This window comes from Chionomys nivalis, chromosome 25 (assembly GCF_950005125.1).
Source record: "Chionomys nivalis chromosome 25, mChiNiv1.1, whole genome shotgun sequence".
NCBI lineage: Eukaryota > Metazoa > Chordata > Mammalia > Rodentia > Cricetidae > Chionomys > Chionomys nivalis.
The window spans coordinates 4696285-4717999 of NC_080110.1; the positions used below are offsets into that span (position 1 = coordinate 4696285).

The 21715-nt window shown below is 46.7% G+C and overlaps 1 protein-coding gene across 1 annotated transcript in view; it reads left to right on the top strand.

The window, feature by feature from the left end:
- The window catches only part of Gnptab (N-acetylglucosamine-1-phosphate transferase subunits alpha and beta), a 55255-nt gene that overhangs the window by 29463 nt on the left and 4077 nt on the right, over positions 1 to 21715 (top strand). Inside the window, exons 6-19 of the mRNA XM_057757911.1 lie at positions 2138 to 2202; positions 2720 to 2854; positions 9306 to 9467; positions 10802 to 10981; positions 11135 to 11305; positions 12687 to 12810; positions 14056 to 14259; positions 14780 to 15825; positions 16042 to 16241; positions 16405 to 16624; positions 17444 to 17557; positions 19012 to 19097; positions 19450 to 19548; positions 20886 to 21053. Of these exons, the coding sequence (XP_057613894.1) occupies positions 2138 to 2202; positions 2720 to 2854; positions 9306 to 9467; positions 10802 to 10981; positions 11135 to 11305; positions 12687 to 12810; positions 14056 to 14259; positions 14780 to 15825; positions 16042 to 16241; positions 16405 to 16624; positions 17444 to 17557; positions 19012 to 19097; positions 19450 to 19548; positions 20886 to 21053 (2974 nt within the window). The remainder of the gene's footprint in view (positions 1 to 2137; positions 2203 to 2719; positions 2855 to 9305; positions 9468 to 10801; positions 10982 to 11134; positions 11306 to 12686; positions 12811 to 14055; positions 14260 to 14779; positions 15826 to 16041; positions 16242 to 16404; positions 16625 to 17443; positions 17558 to 19011; positions 19098 to 19449; positions 19549 to 20885; positions 21054 to 21715) is intronic.

Sequence of the window (21715 nt, forward strand, 5' to 3'; positions counted from 1 at the left end):
AGAATTTTTATAATACTGCAGGCTCCAGGAGACTTCATGAGTAGTATAAGATTTTTATAATACCGCAGGCTCCGTGCCCCATCCCCCAGGAAGTTGACAAGATGCTTCTGACTGTAGTTGGGAAGAACCAACTGTGCTAGACCCTCCCCTTGCCCTTCCGACCCCTGCTCTTGTCCTTCCAGCCCCTGCCCTTGCCCTTCCGCCCCCCACCCCCGCTCTTGCCCTTCTGCCCCTCCCCCCCCCCGCCCTTGCCCTTCCGACTCCTGCCCTTGCCCTTCCAGCCCCCCTGCCCTTGCCCTTCTGGCCCCTGCCCTTGCTCTTCTGGCCTCCAGAACTGTGGGGCAGCCCCATCTTCTGTTTGTAAGACATTGGGTGGCTCAGTAACTCTTGGAATCTGTCCCTGTGCTGAGACATGACTGCTAAGGCCACATGAGTGTCCAGCTCTGGTCTCTCAGTCATCCTGTGCTCTGGGCCTCTCTACCTGGAGACGCTGTGAATTTTACGTGGGTACTGTGAATGCTTTCGGGCTCCTGCCACGATACAGGGAGGGGGGGCATTTTGTCCACGTCACATGTTTCAGCCTCGTTTTTTGGCAATGTCTTTGTCCCTTTCCTGTTTCTTACCTTGTAAACTAATAACAAATCTCATCCTGTCGCTTGCTTTTATTTTGCCAATAAAAAGGAAAAGGTCTTAGGTTCTTCCCCTGTTCATTCCATTTCCTTCACAGACACCCAGTTGTTCTATCTGCCTGTAAAGCTTTCCACCTAGCTGGCGAGTAAATCTGAAAATCCAGATCTCATTGGTTCTCTGTCTCTTAGAAGACCGTACTTCAGTAATATGTATTTGCTTTTCATATGGATGTGAGCTCCTTCCTGTCCCTGGAGTCACAGGTTCAGCTTGGCTGTGCCCTTCATTCTCTTCCCTGTAATCTCTCATCATCCGTCAGCTGCAGGTGGTGGGCCACGGCTAACTCCACAGCCGCCTCTTCACCATCTCCTGTTCTTCCCCATCCATCTTCTCCATGGGAGAATGAGGGCATCTATGATGCTTTTTATCTTTGCTTTGCTAATTCTATGGTGTTTGTGCTATAACTCATAATTTATATGAAATGACACAGGGATTTATGGTTTCCCATGTGATTTATTGACTGAGACAGAACTTTGCCACACACCGGCTTAAGTCACAAAACATGCCAGAATGCTGCTCCTAGCTCTGACATTATTTTTAGATCGAAGGAAACTGTGAGCTTTCTGAATGCAAGCTTCTTTCCTTCCTTTCAGATGAGAGGAGCAACTAGCCGTCACCTAGCCCACCCTGCAGCCTGGTCCCAGGACTCTGAGGTGGCTTTTCCAGTCACACTAACACCCTCAGTTTATGAGAAATGACGCCTTTATAGGGCGATTCACGTTACCTCCAAACTAAACAGGCCTTTAGAACAAAACCGCAAACAGCTCTATTTTTATACACAGGTATAATGTATGTCCAGTGGCTAGGGGGTGTAATCCCTTCCCCGTGGGGTATTCCTTTCATTCTTGATCCCTTAGTTCTTACAGGATGTTCACTGGGCTATGGGTATCGCTTGGGGGTAGAGCCTTTGTCTAGCGTGTACCCTGTATATGATCATCAGCATAAAAACTTACAATGTGTCAGCTGGGCATGACCTTTGTACTTCCTGTGGCTCGCTCTGCAGGTAAAGCAGGCCTACCCACTTAACAGTATGCCAGGTACTGTCCTCAGTGACAGAGACAAAGCACATGAACAGGTGGCCATGTTCTCTGTCCTGAGTTGGCAAATAATTAACAAATAAGTAAATTACATACTTTGTAGAAAAGAACACAGTATCATCCCTTCATTTCTTCCTCTGAGTCCAGCTTCAGTTTTTGTTTTTCCACAAAGCACCTCACGTTTCTGCCGCCTGCATAAATCTCTTGACAGTGCAGAATTTAATGTTCAGTTATACACGGCTTTACAGTATGCCTCCTTGGTTGAATGTGCTAACTTTATCGTCTCTATTTTTTTTGAAACCACATGTCATGCTACTTTAACAGCTCCCCAAATGCTCTGTTGTAGTGTTCTGCCAGAGAGTTAGGTAAGCGTTTGTTAAACGTATGTTTGTTTCTTGCATTGTTTCTTGTAGTTGAAGATGCCTATGCCGGACTATTTAAGGGAAGCAGCAAGCAGACAGTTTGGAGAGCCTACTTGGTATGTCATTTTATTTTATTTTTTATTTATTATTTTTTAAAATTATTATGTATACAATATCTTGTCTGCATGTATGCCTGAAGGCCAGAAGAGGGCACCAGACCTCATTACAGATGGTTGTGAGCCACCATGTGGTTGCTGGGAATTGAACTCAGGACCTTTGGAAGAGCAGGCAATGCTCTTAACCGCTGAGCCATCTCTCCAGCTTTTGGTATGTCATTTTAAATCTGATTGTACTTCTGCATCCGACCAGAATAAAAATATGAACAATAAAGCTGCTTTCATTAGGTCTTGCTATGTAGTCCCATCTGGCCTTGGACTTGCAATCGTCCTGCCTGCCCCTGGGAATGCTGGGATTGCAGTCCTGAGCCGCCACGCTTTGCTCCCTAAGAACCTGGAGCCACTGCACGTCCAGCTATGGTGTCTTCTTACCACAGCAGAAGCGCACCAGCTTCTCTGCCGTGTTTTCACCAGCACTGAGATGAAAGGTGAGCTGAATCTTTTCCTTTTATTTCAGACGACAGACAAAGAAGTCCCAGGCTTGGTGCTGATACAAGACTTGGCCTTCCTGAGTGGATTCCCACCAACATTCAAGGAGACCAGTCAGCTGAAGACAAAACTGCCGGAAAACCTTTCCTCTAAAATAAAACTGGTAAGAAGAGGAATGGCCGCCAGCGTGGCTCGTCTCAGTCCACGCTCGGCTCGACCCTTCCCTCGTGACCCATTGAGCGTGGGTTCACCGTGTAGCCAAGGCAAAGATGTCCTGTTGCAGTGCGCCGTCAGAAAGGCTGATCTGCACAGAAGAGCCTCGTTCCTTACTCTCTTGCTTGAGACTAGGTCTCACTCCATGGGCAGACTGGTTTTGAAATTGTAGCAATCCTCCTGCCTCAGCTTCTCAAGTGCTGGTGTGATAGATTTGCGCCTCCAAACCCAGCTCTGAAATGACTATTTTAATAATTTATATTTTTTTTTCTTCTTTTTTCTTTTCCGAGACAGAGTTTCTCTATAGCTTTGGAGCCTGTCCTGAAATTCGCTTTGTAGACCTCAAACTCATAGAGATCCGCCTGCCCCTGCCTCCTGAGTGCTGGGATTAAAGGCGTGCGCCACCCCCCCCCAGCTCATTATTTTTATTTTTTATTTTTTTTTACAATATGTGCTGTATGTGTGTTGGGGAAAGTCATAAAAGTAGTAAGAGCTCTCTAATGAGCACATTTATGAAAGCTTTCATTCATAAAGGGTTTATACGGTATATTTCGGACATTGATAATGTGGGATGATATGAAACTCTTGATTCATGAACGGCAAATCCAGACCTTGATGAATTTAGGGCGTGTGTATAATTCTTACCCTTCAGCCTCGACTGGCCTTTTCCTGAACATGCGTAGATTCAGGACACAGTCCATGTTTTTTCAAGTTGACCTTACTTTCGGCACGCTATTGCCACGTATTCCCGGTGGTAAACACGAGCTTCTCTCTCTCAGGCAGGGAGTAGAGTCCTTGCCTCTGGAACCGCAGGGATCTGCTTCTTGAACTTGTGAGATTCTGCCATAGGTTGAGTTTGCCTTCCCACTTCCTCTCCTTTTGCCATTTAACAGTTTGTGGGGGATGGAGAAGGTGGGGGTCATGGGGCAGGGAGGAAGGGAGTTTTCTCCATTCTTGCGTTAGTCACCCCATCCCAAGTTCCCCTTTTTCTCTTCGCTGGGTCTCACAGTTTAGATGCTTTGTGTTATAAGAACAATGATATGGAAGCCGCCGACCTTGTCTCTGTTTCTTATCTTCCCATAGCCAGCTTTGTCTTTCTGTTTCTCCTATTTCTTCCTCTTCATTTCTGTTTGCGGCAGGTCTCACTATGTAATTCTGGCTGGCCTGCAACTTGCTGTGCAGACTGGGCTGTCTTTGAGCTTGTAAACTTATCATCCCTGCAGCACCTCTGTGCCCTGCCGGCCCCTTGTAGCTTTTCTTCATTGTACTTTGAAATACGGTGGGGATTCCAGCAGTGCGATTGGCTAATACGCAGCACTTGTATGGAATGGAATAGCGCTCGGCTATATTGGGCTGAATTTGTGGTTGATCTGCAGTTATTTCTAAAATAGGTACATCTCCTTCCCCTGCGGGACTTTCAGTACTGATTTGAGCAGTTAAAACCATAGATTAGCTTTTGTTTCAGCCGAAGTTTATTTGGCTTCTTAGTTTCTGGTTCCAGAATGACAGATACAGGCACATCCATCCTTCCCACTGTTTACGATCAGCCTCTCTTCCTCATATGGGAAGAGCGACTTCTGTCGTCCACGTGAATCCAAACCTAAAAAGAAATTAGGAAATCTACTCTGCTTCTTACACTTTTGTGTGACTATTTCATAGCTGCTCTCCCTCAGCCACTCATCGTTGCTGACGACATTCGATGTGCCTCCTGGTGGTAGGTGTGTGCTCATGAAGATGACAGTTCCAAACAGTGGCGGGCCTCCACGGAATCCCGGGTCGCCTGGTGTGTGGAGGCGGATGGAAAGTGCAGTGCTCACTTGAGTCGCCAGGGAAATTGAGAACCAGGGAGGTCAGATGTGGCAGCATTTGAGTTTAGTTCTTCAAATCTGTGTATACTGGGGGGGGGGTGATACCTGTTCCAGAGAGAGAGGAGAGAATGTATATAGGTGTGTGAGTGTATGTGTATAGGTGTGTATGAGTGTGTTCACAGATACGTGTGTGCAAGGGTGTGTGTTTGTATATGTGTGTGTGTGTGTGTGTGTGTGAGTGCGGGTAGGTGTGTATTTGTGTGCACAGGTATGTGCATTGGTGTGCGCACACACATGTGGATGTGGCTACATGTGAAGGCCAGAGGTTGATGTCAGGCATCTTCCTTGGTTACTATCCGCCTGATTTTCTTGAGCAAGAGTCTCTCCTTGAGTCTTCAGCCTCACCAGTTGGCCAGGCTGCCTGACCAGTGAGCTTTAGGGAATCTGCCTGTCTCCCACCCCCTACCAAGTGCTGGGATTGTAGGCATGCCCAGCTTGAACGCGGGTTCTAGGGATCTGACCTCGTGTCTCCACACTGTTTTCCTGTAGGCTCTGTCTCTAGTTCTATTAGGATCTTCCGAGAACTGAGTTTCCTGTCACAGACTCCAGTCCCCTGGATTTTTTTTTTTTTTTTTTATCAGATACCCTCTGTGTGTCAGGGTTATATCAGGGAGAACCAAGGGAATCAAAGCATTTGCTTGGGGCATGCACATTTCCAAAGAGAAGTATAAAGTGCCCAAGAATGCCTAGGCCTTAGGTGCACTGGGGGTTAGACAAGCTTTGCAACCTGCTGGGCCCTAGGCAGAGCTGCTGATCTTGGGCTGGGAGGGGCATGCAGAGGAGACAGCCTGAACAAAGGGCTGGAGGCTCGGAAGTCTGGGAGCAGATAGTGTGTCTGGGGAGTTTCAAAAGCTTAATTGCCAGAGGTAGGGGAAGCAAGATGGCTGGACCTCATCCCGGAGACAGGAAGAAGGCAGTCTGGTGTATTTCTAGGTCACAGAGTAGGGACAGGTGTGGTAGATGCTACCTGGGAAGAAGCCGGAGGCAAGAAAAACAGTTCAGTCCTGGAAGACACTCCTGTTTAGGGGCCTCTGGCCATGGGGGTGCCAGTGGGGGAAGAGATCCAGGAACGCCCCAGAGGCCCTCAGCATCCTGTGTTGGCAAGCTGCGGGGGAGAAGGGAGACTGGAGAGGAGGTGGGTGTGTGTGGTGCCGTGGAAGTGGAGTGCGGGAGTGTTTGACAGACCTGCCATGGGGTTGCCTGGCTAGCATCTAGATAGAAATGGTTCCCCCAAGATTTCCTGTGTTGGAACACCCAAGTCTTCGGGGAGATGGGTCCCAGCTGGATGTCTGAGTGGTTGGGAGACACCGGGGAGTTTTCAGACGGCCCTAGTTCGCTGTAGGGTAGATGATCTCATGGCGTAGCCAGGCAGGGTGGCACAGGCAAGGTGTGACAGCTTACTGAGTCACCTGCACTCCGCCCCCTCAGAGTTCTGTTCCGGACCCGCTTAAGGTCACCACATGTTTTCCATGAAGCGTCTCTAGTCTCAAAATCCAGAGTCTAAAATGCTCCAAAATCGGAAAATTTCTGACACCGACCTGCCACCACCAGAGTAAGATTAGCTCTACATCCTCACAGGACACTTGGTTTTACGTATAGAACTATTTAAATGTGCCGTCTTCAGGCTGTGTGCACAAGGTATATACAAAACATGAATTTCAGGTTTATACTTGAGTTTCATCCCCAAATTGTTTCATCACATGTATATGTAAATATTTGGAACTTTTTTTTTTTTGAGACAGAGACCAACCTCCAGCTACAAATGACATTTGCTGCAAAAAAAAATGTGTGTGTGTACGCGTGTATGTGCGCGTGTGTGCATGTATGTATGTATACCAGGATCAGGGCACATCTCAAATCCTTTTCCAGCAGAAGCAGCTTCTAATACGCTAATAGAGTTGCAGGGTTAGGTTGCCACCTAGTGGACAGCGGAGGATACGTCATGCTCCTTGCCACTGCCCCTTATAGAGGCAGAAAAAATCTGTTTTTAAAGTTCCTTGCTTTTTTTAAAATTGATTTTATTGAGCTATACATTTTTCTCTGCTCCCCTTCCTTCCTCTCCTCTCCCTCTTCCTTGGTCCCCATGCCCCAAATTTACTCAGGAGATCTTGTCTTTTTCTACGTCCCATGTAGATTAGATCCATGTATGTCAAGTTCCTTGCTTTTTATCTCTTTCAGCTATTGTGTGGTCACCATGAGAAAACCTATTTCTAATTTTCAGTGGTATAGTTAGAAACCAGTCCTGTGCAACTGCTGGTAGGGACCGGCGAGATGCCTTAGTGGGCAAAGGTGCTTGCGGCTAGATCTGACCACATTCAGTCCTGTCCACCCATATGCAGGAAGGCGAAGGCTCCTGCAAGTTGTCCTCTGACTTCTACACCTGAACGGTGGCATGCCTGCCTTGTCCTCCCACAAAATACATATATAAGATAAAAAATTTAAATTATTAAAGTATAATTTTTATTTAATTTAAGAGTGATTTTTCTTGTTGCACTTCTTAATGAATTAAAGGCCGTTCAAATCATGAAATTAGATGTCATTTTTAAATAATGATGTGAATCTTTGAATTTCTTATTAGAATTCTCAAGTTATTCTTAATCTCTGAAACATCTTTTCTTTGAAATTGGTAATGCTGGGTTGAAGGCCAGAACTTCACACACGAGGGTCAAGCAATCCACCTAGACTGTATACATACTTAGCCCAGTTTATTTTCTTGCCAGTAATACAGCAGCAGACATTTATACTTATCAGGAAACAGTAAAAAGAAAAAAAAGGGGGGGCGGGAATGTGTTTTGTTTGCCTCGGAATGGAAAGTCCCGGCCTTTCAGGGGTGGTTAGCTGGGCTGCTCTGGGACTCGTAGGAGCTGTGCAGGACCTAGTGACACACAGGACCTGGCAACATCCCGGATCCTGCTTTGTTCTCCAGCCAGCCTGGATGGTTTTCTCGTTCCGACACTGGCTGGTGATCCCCGGGCTACTCGAGTACAGGTGCCTGCCGAGCCATCATCGTCCCTGCACCCCATGCTGCCGTAGCAACGGAAGCCTGGACGGATGGCACTCGGGCCCAGAGCAGGGCAGGTCCGCGTTTACACTTTAACGCTGCGCGGTAATTGCTGAAGGCAGTGTCTGCTGCACATCACATGCCCAGTCACTGGTGGACCTTGCAGTAGCAGTGCTATAATTACCAATAAAATACAGCGCAGACTTGGAATCTGCCTCATAGGCTGGGGTAGGAGGGTTGCAAATTCAAGGCCTGTCCGGGCACCTCAGCAAGATCCTGTTTCAAAATAAAAAGTAAAAGGGCTGGTTTATAGTGGCAGAGTACTTCCCTGGTTCATTCCTCAGTACCAGCCTGAAGAGAAAGTGTCTTAGGTAAACATGCTGAGACAGTTTGACTTTGTTGTTTTTTTTAACACAACGTATTTGTATCAACCTTCTTATTTAGAGTCTTTGCGATTGGCGTTCCCTGGTGAATAGCACCTAGGAAAAAGCAGGAAAAAAATGCTAGCATAAATCCATCACTAATGACAAATGATGCTCATTGTGAGTTAGAAATTAAGGATCACATTTGGATATGCTGGTCGTGCCAGGGATGTGTATTAGCCTCAGGTCATTGACTGGATTTTAAATTTATCCTAAAGCATTTTTAAAAAAATTGTGAACTTTTAAAATGTCCAAGAGGCTTCAAAATAATTTCCAAGGTAAAAACAATGTTGATAGAAGAGATTACGATGTGGACATTTTCTCATTAAGTTTAAAATTAAATTGTAATATTAAATTACTGTTTATTCTAGAGCAATGGGATTTCCCACCCTAGGGGGCCCTTAGAGGTCCTGTAGGAACCAGGGAATGGGAAGAAAGGGGCAAGAAGTCTTACAGGGACAGGTGGGGACGTGCCTATGTGACTGCTTCCCAGTCTGCTGGCACACAGAGGCGGATTGACAGCAGTGAGAGCTGAGTCCTTGACAGGGTTTCCCTATGTAACAGTCCTAGCTGACATGGATGTCCTGGAACTCACTCTGTAGACCAGGCCAGCCTTGAACTCACAGAGATCCGTCTGCCTCTGCCTCCAGATTGCTGGGATTAAAGGCCTGTGCCACCATGTTTTAAATGAAGATCATAAAAAATGATTTAAGCCAGCTCTGAGAGTTGGGGGGATTTCGTAAAAAGAGCCTGACATCTCAGGAGATGTAGAGTCTCCCGTGGGGTTGAGTAGCTACAGCTGTCAGATGATGCCCAAGGTGCCCTGGTCACGCTGTTCTCCCACTCTGTTAACGGACATTCTGTCGCAGTCATCTGGCGAGCACTTTTGGCCTGCGATACTGTCTTTACATTTCTAGATTGGAAGTTAAACAGCTGGTCATGATGGCTCGCACCTGTAATCTCAGCACTTGGAAAACTGAGGCAGAAGGATTGCCACAAGTTTGTCATTCCAGACCCTGAAACTCTGTCTCCAAAAGAAAAAAAAATAAAGGTAAATATGTGTTTATTCCCTGAGGTCTAGGGTGCCCACGTGTATCTTTTCTCTACCAGCTGCAGTTGTACTCGGAGGCCAGCGTCGCTCTTCTGAAACTGAACAACCCCAAAGGGTTCCAGGAGTTAAACAAACAAACTAAGAAGAACATGACTATCAACGGGAAGGAGCTGACCATCAGCCCCGCGTATCTGTTGTGGGACCTGAGTGCCATCAGCCAGGTGAGGGCTGCAGACTTCTTGACTTCTACATCCCGGGAAGGACTGTAGACGACCCCTGCAGCCAGGGAAGGGGTTTGGACCTCTACAGCCCGGGAATGACTGTAGACCCCTGCAGCCGGGGAAGGGGCATGGACCCCTGCAGCCGGGGAAGGGGCATGGACCCCTGCAGCTCAGGTCAGGAATTCAGAATGTGTACCAGTGTCAGAATAGCTCAATTGGGAGAGCAGTGGGCTGAGTGTTAAAGATCTAGATGTTGGAGAAGGAGGAGGACTTACTGAGGATCTCCTTAGACTTTTCCAAACTTCCCTTCTCTGCCATTGGTTTGATACTTATTGAAAAGAACAAGGCTGGAGAGATGGCTGTCAAGAGCACTTGCTGTTCTTCCGGAGGATCAAAATTTGGCTTCGCTCCCACTTTGGACAGCTTATAACTTCCTAAAACTCTAGCTTCAAAGGATTCACCCCTTCTCTGGCCTCGAAGGGCACCCACAAACACATAAACTCAGTCCCTCACTCATAAATGTCAATAAAAATCAAATAAAGCTTTTGTCAGGCTTGATGGCACATGCCTTTAATCCCAGCACTCCAGAGCAGAACCAGGCAAATTTCTGTGAATTTGAGGCTGGCCTGCTCTACGTAGTGAGCACCAGGCCTGAAGACCAATTGGATCTAAGATCCTTTATGTAAAGTATAATAAAGAGAAGATCTCTCTCTCTCTCTCTCTCTCTCTCTCTCTCACACACACACACACACACACCCCTGCTCACACTCACTTGAATTTAAAGGGTGGCCAAAGCCCTGTTCTAGTTTGGGTTTCTTTTGCTGTGACAAACACCATGACCAAAGCAAGTTGGGGAGGGACAGGCTTGTTTGACATCACCATTGTTCATCAAAGGAACTCAGATAGGATAGAAACCTGGCGGCAGGGGCTGATGCTCAGACCATAGAGGAGTGCAGCTTACTGGCTTGTTCCCCAGATTTGCTCAGCCTGCTTTTTTTTATAGAATTCAGGACCACCAGCCCAGGGATGGAACCACCCACAGAGGGCTAGGCCCTCCCCATGCATCACTGATAAGAAAATGTCCAACAGACTTGCCTGCAACCTGATCTTACAGTGGCATTGTCTTAGTGAGGTTCCCTCCTCTTAGGTAACGCTGGCTGGAGTCAAGTTGCGATAAAGATATTCCGCCTTAGAGCAGAGCAGGCAGAGGGTAAAGACAGGAGGAAGAACTGGGGTTTAGCGTAGATACTTCATATCTTTACGAGGAGGAAGAGCTGGGGTTTAGTGTAGATACTTCATGTCTTTATGTGCCATGCGTCTCCCCGACCGCCCAGTCCAAGCAGGACGAAGATGTGTCCGCCAGCCGCTTCGAAGATAACGAAGAGTTGAGGTATTCTTTGCGGTCTATCGAGAGGCATGCGCCGTGGGTTCGGAACGTCTTCATAGTCACCAACGGGCAGATTCCATCCTGGCTGAACCTCGACAACCCTCGGGTGACAATAGTTACCCACCAGGTGCGTGACTGCCAACATCACCAGGCTGTGGTTTCCCGCCTGCGCCTTCTCTGCCACCTTCATTGAATTAGCACGGCCTCCTCCCTTCCCCCTTTCTAAGTGCCCAGCCCACTCAACACGGCTCCTATTTACCTTCCGTGCTTTCTGTTCAAGGACATTTTCCGAAATCTGAGCCACCTGCCCACTTTCAGTTCACCTGCAATTGAAAGTCATATCCACCGCATCGAAGGGCTGTCCCAGAAGTTCATCTATCTAAACGACGATGTCATGTTTGGGAAGGACGTTTGGCCTGACGACTTCTACAGTCACTCCAAAGGCCAGAAGGTGAGCGTTAAGATGGACGGTCACTAGCAGTTGAGGAAATCAACTCAGATATCTGTGTATGCATTTCTATATGCAAATGGGAACGACTTTTTGTCTGTGACTCCCAGGCTCAGGAAAGTCTGGGTTGAGCAGAAAGCAAACTGCAGCAGAGCGAGCGTTGCTCTCCTGTGGTCTCAGATAAACAGAACCCCCCTTTTTCTCCTTGACCCTTAGACTTTCTACTGTAGCAAACCCACTTTGCAACAAATTTGTGGCTGGCATGACAGCAAAATGACCAACAGGCAAAATGAGCTTAAAGTGTTTCAGATGGGGAGGGGGTGAAGTTCCATGTAAGATGGCCCCTCTGTTGCGGGGAGGGGTAGGACACAGAAGGCTTAGAACAGCTGGGCTAGAGAGCCTGTCTCATTGAACTGGATTTGTTTGTTTTCTGTGCTGGGGGTCAGCCCCAGGAACTCAGACACACTAGAAGACTACTCTGTCATAGAGCCAAACTGTAACCATTGGCAGCTTCTAGTTTCAGTTTAGAGTTAAAAAATCAATTGGGAGTAAGTGTGCTGTGCAAAGGAAGGTGACTTTAAAACAGGAGGGGCATGTTTTTCTCTAGCAGAGCTCAGAATGCTGCAGGAATTAATTTGCCTAAACAGAGCCTTAGGGGGGAGATAATGGCTGCCAGCTCGGCCTTCTCCTTCCTCAGCCTTGAGGCAGTTCTGCAGAAAATCACTGGGTTACTAGTGAGTGTCCTGGCGAGAGTGACCTGCTGCAGAGTCTTCACATCTAAGTCTGACACACTGCTATTTTATTTAGAAGAATATTATAAGAGCGTGTTATTAAAACTAATCCATGAGCCAAGCCCTTGTTCTCTGAAGCAAGTGGGGAGAAAGAACTGTGCTCAGCAGGTTAAACTCTGCCGTGGGCACTGTCCAGCCAAAGGCAGTGCCTACTCTTAGCAGGTTTAGCTCTGCCGTGGGCACTGTCCAGCCAAAGGCAATTCCCACTGTCAGCAGGTTAGCTCTGCCATGGGCACTGTCCAGCCAAAGGCAATGCCCACCAGCAACAGGTTTAGCCCTGCTGTAGTCATTGGCCAGCCGAAGGAAGTGCCCACCAGCAGCAGGTTTAGCCCTGCCGTGGGCACTGTCCAGCCAAAGGCAATGCCTACTATTAGCAGGTTTAGCCCTGCCGTGGACGTTGGCCAGCTGAAGGCAGTGCCCACTGTCAGCAGGCTTAGCTCTGCTGTGGGCACTGTCCAGCCGAAGGCAATGTCAACTGTCATCAGCAGCCTGTCTTTGGGAAACTTTGGAAGTTCAGCTTTTTTTCTAAAAGTGTTTTAATCCAAGAATAAAAAGCATCAGAAACTGTTGTATCTTCTCTGATCTTGCCGCAGGTGTATTTGACGTGGCCTGTGCCCAACTGTGCCGAGGGCTGCCCGGGCTCCTGGATTAAAGACGGCTACTGTGACAAGGCCTGTAATAACTCAGCCTGTGACTGGGATGGCGGTGACTGCTCCGGTAAGGACGTGCTCCACGCAGCCTGTTCGTGTCCTCATCCTCATTCCTGAGAACGTGTGTGTGCCGTTGACTGCTTACATCACACGCTGAAATGTTCCGAATCCAGAGATCCCTGGTCGGTGTTGCCGTGTGGCCCAGTTGATTCGTGGTATTCAATAATGGATCCATTTCCCTGATGTAGGCTCTGAACTTGAAAGCATCTTCTGTCATTACTTGAAGTAGCTAGAATACTCTTGATTATGTAAACCTAAGAATCGTTTCAATAGGGTTCCATGGCAGGAACTTTCGGTGGAAAACTGCAGGAGACTGTAAAATGATCACAGTTGCACAACAAACCGTGCTTATCTACTTAGCAGCCCCCCCCCTCCCGCCATTCTCCTTTGGACTTGATGTTGGCACTTTTGAAAATATATTTACTTACTATTTTTCAGTTCATAAAGGTTCTACAACCTTCATTACCCTCTTGATTTGGCGGGGTGGTTGCTCTGAGAAAGAGCGTGCACTGATGTCCTCATCCTGGTGCTCTGGATGCGGAAACGGGCTTGGAAACATGTTGAGTATTAGAGCAAGCGAAGCATCAAAGCCGAGTTCAGTCTTCTCTGTCAGGTGCCCTGTTGTAAAACGTAGGCAGCGGCAGGGACAGAATGCGGGTGTATAAAGTAGACCTAGCAAAACATTAACACTGGAGATGTTATTGCCTGTGTATGGACCTGGTTAGAGGAATTCTGAGCCAGGGTCCTTGGGATAATCTCTTTCCCTTCTCTAGCTGTGCTCTCCCCGTCTTAATCAGCCAGGTAAACTCCCTTCCCTTTTTTTTTTTAAATCATTCTTTTATGTCACTCTTTTTTTTATATTTATTTATTATGTATACAGTATTCAGTCTATGTGTATGTCTGCAGGCCAGAAGAGGACACCACACCTCGTTACAGATGGTTGTGAGCCACCATGTGGTTGCTGGGAATTGAACTCAGGACCTTTGGAAGAGCAGGCAATGCTCTTAACCACTGAGCCATCTCTCCAGCCCTAACTCCCTTCCCTTAAGACACATGGAGTCTCCCGTTAAAGAATGGGATGAGCCTCTGTAGCTGCAAGCCATGCAACAGTCTCCACTTTAAAGAATGAGATGAGCATCTGTAGCTGCAACCCATACATCAATCTTGCAACATTAGTAAGAAATGATGAGCTGTCTTCTTTCACAGTTGTGAGCCCAGTAAGGACTCTTCTTCCTTCCTCCTCCCTCTACAGGTAACAATGGAGGAAGTCGCTATGTTGCGGGAGGTGTGGGTACCGGGAATATTGGCGTCGGACAGCCCTGGCAGTTTGGTGGAGGAATCAACAGTGTCTCTTACTGCAACCAAGGGTGTGCAAACTCCTGGCTCGCCGATAAGTTCTGTGACCAAGCCTGCAATGTCTTGTCCTGTGGGTTTGATGCTGGTGACTGTGGACAAGGTATGTTTATTGCCGTGGAAACGTTAGGAACAAGGAGCTAACTCCACAGACAGAGGAGCACTCGGTGGGCGTCATTATTGAAAGTAATTTAAAAGTTGGAAATTAGTCATTGAAATTTATTGATTTAAAATTATGCCCCTATCTCTATAGTGAACCAGGGACAATGTCCAGTGTAAACTGCTATGGTCAGTTCAAATGGTAGGACGGCCACATCCCTAGACTTTGTGTTAGAATTTGTGAGCATTTTAAAATAAATTTCAAGTCACCCTTAGAAAATAAATACTTGAGCCCAGAGAATTAAGAAATGGCCTAAGAATGTCTAATTAAGTTGGCTGGTGGTTGCACATGCACTCGGGAGGCAAAGGCAGGCGGATCTCTGTGAGTTCGAGACCAACCTGGTCTACAAGAGCTAGTTCCAGGATAGGCTCCAAAACCACAGTGAAACCCTGTCTTGAAAAACCAAAAAAAAAAAAGTGTCTAATTTAAAAGAAACCATGTTTGTGTGTTTTTTTTCCTCTAGATCATTTTCATGAACTGTATAAAGTAACTCTTCTCCCAAACCAGACACACTATGTCATCCCCAAAGGTGAACACCTTCCTTACTTCAGCTTTGCCAAAATCGCCAAGAGAGGAGTGGAAGGCACCTACAGTGACAATCCGATAATCCGGCACGCATCCATCGCGAACAAGTGGAGAACCATTCATCTCCTACTGCACAGCGGGATGAACGCAACCACGATCCACTTTAACCTTACACTCCAGAACTCCGACGATGAAGAGTTCAAAATCCAGATAACAGTGGAGGCAGACACAAGGGAGGGGCCGAAACTGAACACCACAACCCCGAAGGCCTATGAAAATTCCGTTAGCCCAGTGACACCTCTTCCCCAAGCCGAAATCCCTTTTGAAGATATTCCCAAAGGGAAACGCTTCCCCAAGGTCAGGAGACATGATGTAAACACCACAGGGAGATTCCAGCAGGAGGTGAAAATCCCCCTGGTAAATATTTCACTCCTTCCGAAGGAGGTCCAGGTGAGACTGAGCAACTTGGACCTGCAGCTGGAACTTGGAGACATCACCCAGAAAGGATACAACTTCTCCAAGTCAGCCCTGCTGAGGTCTTTCCTGAAGGACTCACTAGATGCTAAAGGAAAACCTCCGTCTAGAAGGACCGACGAAACAAATGACCGTCTGGAAGCCCCACAGGAAAAGCCCTCTCACAGAAGCCCAGGTGGCTTTGTTGCCGGTCAGAGAGCAGAGAGACAGACATCCCCAGTGGGGACAGTGGACACGAATGGTCATGACCGTGGTTTGAATCCACCCCCGGTCTCGGAGAGCAATGCAAGATTTAAGTTGGAAACTCAGGCCCCACATGCACCAAGCATGAGTGTATCCAGAGAAGACCTCACCAGGAAAGAGGAGGCAGGAGACAGAGCCGAAGGCGATGCTGATAGCCGAATAGCTGTAGAAGAAGTAGTTCCTGGAAGGCGGCTGCGGCACTACCCGGAGACTTACCCAGGCTTTTTGCCTTGGGAGAAAAGAAAGTATTTCCAAGACCTTCTTGATGTAAGTTTGATCCAGCCTTATCCCCTGTCATGCCCACGAACATAAATAGCTTCGTAAGTGGTAATATTATAGTAACTATCATTTGTCGTGCACTGAGGACTGTTAGTGACCAAGTGCCACATTCTGTAACTCAGTGCACAGTGGCGCCTTTATCTCTTGTCGGTAGAGTCTACTCTGGGCTAAACAGTGTTGAGTTACGTGGAATCCTCCTTACAGGAGGAAGCGTCGTTGAAGACACAGTTGGCGTACTTGACCAACAGCAAGCGTGCAGCACGGCAGCTGAAAGACACGTTTGCGGACTCGCTCCGATACGTCAATAAGATTCTCAACAGCAAGTTCGGGTTCACGTCCAGGAAAGTCCCCGCCCACATGCCCCACATGATCGACAGGATCGTCATGCAAGAGCTACAAGATATGTAAGTCTTAGTGCGCTCGACATTTGTGTGTTTGCCCCTGTGAGCTGTGGCCTTCGAAGATGCCGTGTAGATACGACGTGAAGACAGACTTCCGTTTTCATGGACGTCTGACGCCGTACGTACCCTGAATACCCAGAGCTTGCCGTGTGTTCTCTCTGGACAGGTTCCCCGAGGAGTTTGACAAGACATCGCTTCACAAGGTGCGCCACTCGGAGGACATGCAGTTCGCCTTCTCGTATTTCTATTACCTCATGAGTGCGGTGCAGCCCCTGAATCTTTCCCAAGTCTTTGATGAAGTAGATACAGACCAGTCTGGCGTCTTGTCGGACAGGGAGATCCGAACGCTGGCTACCCGGATCCACGATCTGCCTTTAAGCCTGCAGGTAACGTGTTGTTTCTGCCCTAAGCTTGTGATGTGTCGAGTGAGAAACACAATTCTGGCAGGGCCTCTTTTCCTACTGCATTTCAAGTAAAGGAAATTCTGAATATTTAGTGTCCGGGCTAGTAACTCCTCATTCATTTATTAATGCTGGAACTAAAATATTTGAAATTTGTGTTTTATGGATTAATTTTTGTGGCCTTGCATTGGGGTAATCGTCTGCCGTCTGAGGGGAGAGGTAGGTGGTAGATACCTGCATGTGAGCCTTGTGGCAAGTTCATTCAGGGTATGGTGTGGGACTGACGGGGACTCTGAGCCAGGTCCCCCTGTGATCCTTAGAAACGCTAAACTCATCCACGCGAGCCTGCAGCACCTTTTGAATACGGCGTGTCACAGCCCTGTGTTTTAGTTCAGATGAGGGTGAAATACTTGTCATTGTGCTGTCTTATTTTGCTCTTTTGAAATGTTTATACTTAAGACTCCTACTGCTTTTGAGCCCTTCAGAAAATCCACTTAGAGACCGTCACATACATTTTTATCATGAGTTCTCCTCTTATTTCTTGAGATTATATATATCATTTCCCTTCCCTTTACACCCTCCAGGTCCTCTCGTGTACCTCTTTTTTTGAGCTTTTTCAATTTCACGGCCTTTTTATCCCCGTTGTTGTTAGATACATGTATGTACATGTGCATGCATCTATGTACTTCTAATTGCATAAATTCAGCATGCCCAGTCTATAGAACGTGTGCACATGCTTTTTGTTTTTAAGCCACAGTTTTTATCTGTCATATGTATAACAGATTTATGTTTTGCTTTGGTTAGGATCTGACAGGTTTGGAACACATGTTAATAAATTGCTCAAAAATGCTTCCTGCTAATATCACTCAACTGAGCAATATTCCACCAACCCAGGAAGCATACTACGATCCCAACCTGGTAAGTCTCGTGTTAATCCTTATCAGGTGTATGGCCACCATTGCCGTGTTTCACACCAGAACCAGAGGCTACGTAACAGCACAAACAATACCCGGTCACTTACATCCTGCCCAGAACCCCTCCCCACTCTGTGACTATATCAGGTTCACGTTCAGATTGGTTACCTGGATTCCGTAAAAGACACTCCAGTGACCAAAGGTAGCGGTACCAGCGAGTAACCCCAGAACTTTCTTGGAAAGAGAACGCCCCAAAGAAAGACGGCAGCCGGGCGCTCCTGGCCCTTCCTGGCTCTGTGGGGGATGGCAGATGAGCTCCACATACCTGTGGTAATATCACTTGTCTAAAGTAGTGAGGAGATTGTTCATCGTAAGAGATGTGAGAATATGTGTGCCTCAGAATTGACGAAAGCGTAGACACTGTTTAACTGGCTTTTGTAAGTTGTACGTGCGATACGTGGGAAAATGCTTAGAAAATCAACTGGATGAGGAGGGAAATGGGAAGCATACACTCTGACTTGAATAATCAAAAATTCCCTAGTGTAATCCACCTCTTCTCGGATACCAGAGCCTACACACCTCAAAAGATATTTTAAATCACAGATAGGTTTTTGGTGTTGTTACCTTGCATTTTCCATATTTTGTACAATGAATAGCTCTTGCTTTCATAATTAGAATAAAAATCCATTAAATTTTTCTGGAGGGGAGAGGTGGCTCAGTGGTTAAGAGCACCTTTTGTTTTCGTGGAGGACCTGGGTTCGGTTCCCAGCACCTACATGGTGGTTTACAACCATACGTCACTCCTGTAACACAGCTGGCTGGTTCAGTGGAAGGGTATGTGTGTAGTCATTTTCTGTCTCTGGAGAGAATAGAATCATTTCTAAGACCGTAGAAGTTAAGTTATGCAGGCTCAAGAACATTCTCGGGAGAGTTTGTAAACAGTAATAACTCTTTTCTAGATGCTTCCCTAGATTTCGTTTTGCCAGTTCTGTCAAAGCTCATACAGTCAAGGCATTTGTAGGTTAGTTACCTCTTGTTTTTTGCTTTGAGTTTTTGTTTGTTTGTTTTTAATTCTATTGTCATGTGCCTGAGAGAGCAGAAATAATAGCTAAATACTTAAGTAGGCCAAGGACAGGTCACTTGTTTTTCATTCTCCTGTTTGTCAAGGTAACCAAATTGCTGTTAGTTATCAAGGAGGTGAACGCACCCTTTCTCCTCAAGAGGAAAAGTAGGCTCTCTAGATTGCCAGCCCCATCATGGCTTTTCAGACATCTTTACTTACGCATCCTGCATGAGCTCAGCTAGGGTGTGGCAAGGACCCTAAGGCCACAGGGTGCCTGGCCCCTGAGCCCCGTGAACTCTTGGTGACCCTTGGGTTCAGTGTCCAAGGCCTGTGCCTCACTTGCTTTCTCGCTGTACCCTTGGTGGGCCGTCTGACCCTCTCATGTTCTCTCGTAGCCGCCAGTCACTAAAAGTCTTGTCACCAACTGTAAACCAGTAACCGACAAAATCCATAAAGCGTATAAAGACAAGAACAAGTATAGGTGAGTGGTCTTTGCTCAGCTCCGGGACAGTTCTGAAGGTCCGGCATGTTTGTCCCTTACAGTGCCTTGTTTGATTAATTGTGCATTCATTCCAAGGTCATGTGAGATTTTCTCCGGGCAAATCTAGATGCAGTCATTTCTGTGCACATTGAGTCCACTCAAGTTTTTGTTTTCTGTTTGTTTTTTGTTATGTTTTATTTTGTTGTTTTTTCAAGACAAGGTTTCTCTGTAATTAAAGGCGTGCACCACCACCACCCGACTTCATAAAGTTTTTAAGAAAGCTTTTATTAATGAAATTTTATTTTTCATTTCCACATATTTATTAAGCTCTCTCAATATGTCTGACCATTAGGTTTGAAATCATGGGAGAAGAAGAAATCGCTTTCAAGATGATTCGCACCAATGTTTCTCATGTGGTTGGTCAGCTGGATGACATAAGGAAAAACCCCAGGTACTAACTTTGTAATTTTTTTTTTTTGATTGACTATAAAAATGTGGGGCTTTTTCTTTGTTTTTAATTCTGTGACTAAGAAAGGAGCAAGCAGGGCTAGAGAGAAGGGAGTGGCTTATTTCAGTGTGGAGTAGACAGAGATGGAAATGACATAGTGTGAGTTAAGTGTGAGGTTCCCCGGGGGGTGGAGGGGGGCTCGCAGAGATGGGGCCCAGAGCGGACTGGACGGGAGGGGTGGGGCTCACAGGCAGCGGGCACTCAGTATATCTAAAAAGGTTCTCCCGAGAGTCGTGCTGCTTAGCCTGAGTACCTGGTACCCTAGCACACAGGAGGAGGGGTATCCTGAGTGGGCTATCTAACTGCTGGGGCAACTCACTGGCTGTTTGAGCCCGGGGCTTCTTAGCCTTTCTGTTTTCTATTTTTTATCTTAGTTTTGAGACAGGTTCTCAGTAGCCCAAACTGGTCTGAGATCTGCCTCAGCCTCCTGAGTCCTGAGATACAGGCACCAGCCACCCTGCTCAGCTAATTTCCTTTGTGAAAAACTCGTTTCCTCTCTGGTTCTTTATGTAGGTTCTTTTTTTTTTTTTTGGTTTTTCGAGATAGGGTTTCTCTGGCTTTGGAGCCTGTCCTGGAACTAGCTCTGTAGACCAGGCTGGTCTCGAACTCACAGAGATCCGCCTGCCTCTGCCTCCCGAGTGCTGGGATTAAACTTTATGTAGGTTCTTAAGATGTCCCTATGTCCTCTCTATTTTTCCATAATTGGTAGTTAGATCTGAAGGTTTTGTTAATTTCTTTTTAATTTTGTTGATTTCAAATGTACCGTCACAACTTATTATGGGACCTTGGTGTAGTGATTTCTACCTTAAAACTTCAACCAGAAGGATGTCCTATCCTAACCTGGTTCTTCTGAATTCAGCTTGGTTGGAGATACATTAATTCAAACCTCAGAAGTCTGCGCTGTAGGACACTAGCTCTCTCCAGCCACGTGAGCACGACATAATGGGCAGCTCGGAGAACCTGTTTCAGGTGGTTACTGATTTTCCTTTAGCTGCTAACGAAATATCGCAGCCAGTCAGATACATTTCCTGAACACGGACATCTGGCTGCACTAAGTGGAAGTCATTTATTTCTTCCCATAGTTACATGGATCTTTAGGAATTATCCGCCCTCATCCCCCTATTTTGCAGGTGGGGGACTCCTCCAGGGAGTTCCGTCAGCAAACGCACCACCACCACTGGGCGTAGGCGCACTGGGAACAGTTTTGGAGCCCAGATCTCTTGCTGGATTGGGTTAGGCTCACGCGTGTGATGACCAGTGACGTTAGCTCTCTGTTTCAGGAAGTTCGTTTGTCTGAACGACAACATTGATCACAATCACAAAGACGCCCAGACGGTGAAGGCTGTTCTCAGGGACTTCTATGAATCCATGTTTCCTATCCCTTCCCAGTTCGAGCTGCCGAGAGAGTATCGGAACCGTTTTCTTCATATGCATGAGCTGCAGGAATGGTAAAGTCTGGTTTTGCATGCACGTGTGTGCGCCCGCGTATCCACATATACATTCGTATCTGGATTTCAGATTGCTGACATTTCTTTGATGTGTTATGTGATGTGTAGTTTATTTAGGAAAATATAGTTGCAATTTTTGTTTTATTAAACATTTAAAAGACGTTTACTGGCATTTCAAGAGATTTGAAAAAATATGTGACTGAATTTTTACAGTTTTACTGAATGAAACTTCATTTATTCAATGGTTTGTTGACCAATGCCAAAACAGCAGCACTGACTTGGAAGATCTTGTGTCGTTCAAACCAAGAGGCACATGAAGTCAGCATGGCAACATTTGCTGCCCAAACTGTCAAGCAAGCTTTCAGAACCAGTAGAAACTACGTAGATCATGTCTGAAAGACTGACAATTGGTAAAGCATTGTCCAGAAATTATCTGCAGTGGTTGGGAAGGATGAAGACAAGAGAAGACTAGAATGGAGGTCGCGGAGCACAGCTCCTCATCTGCACACACAGTTCAGGCCGTTTATGTATCCATGGTGCTTGGGGTGAACATTGGAAGTGTTATGTGGTCCAGACCAGAGGGGGAATGAAAAAAGTGACAACAAGGTGTCTCGACTCATGGCAGAGCGTTCCTGCTGCTGTTATAGACCAAGGAGAGCTGG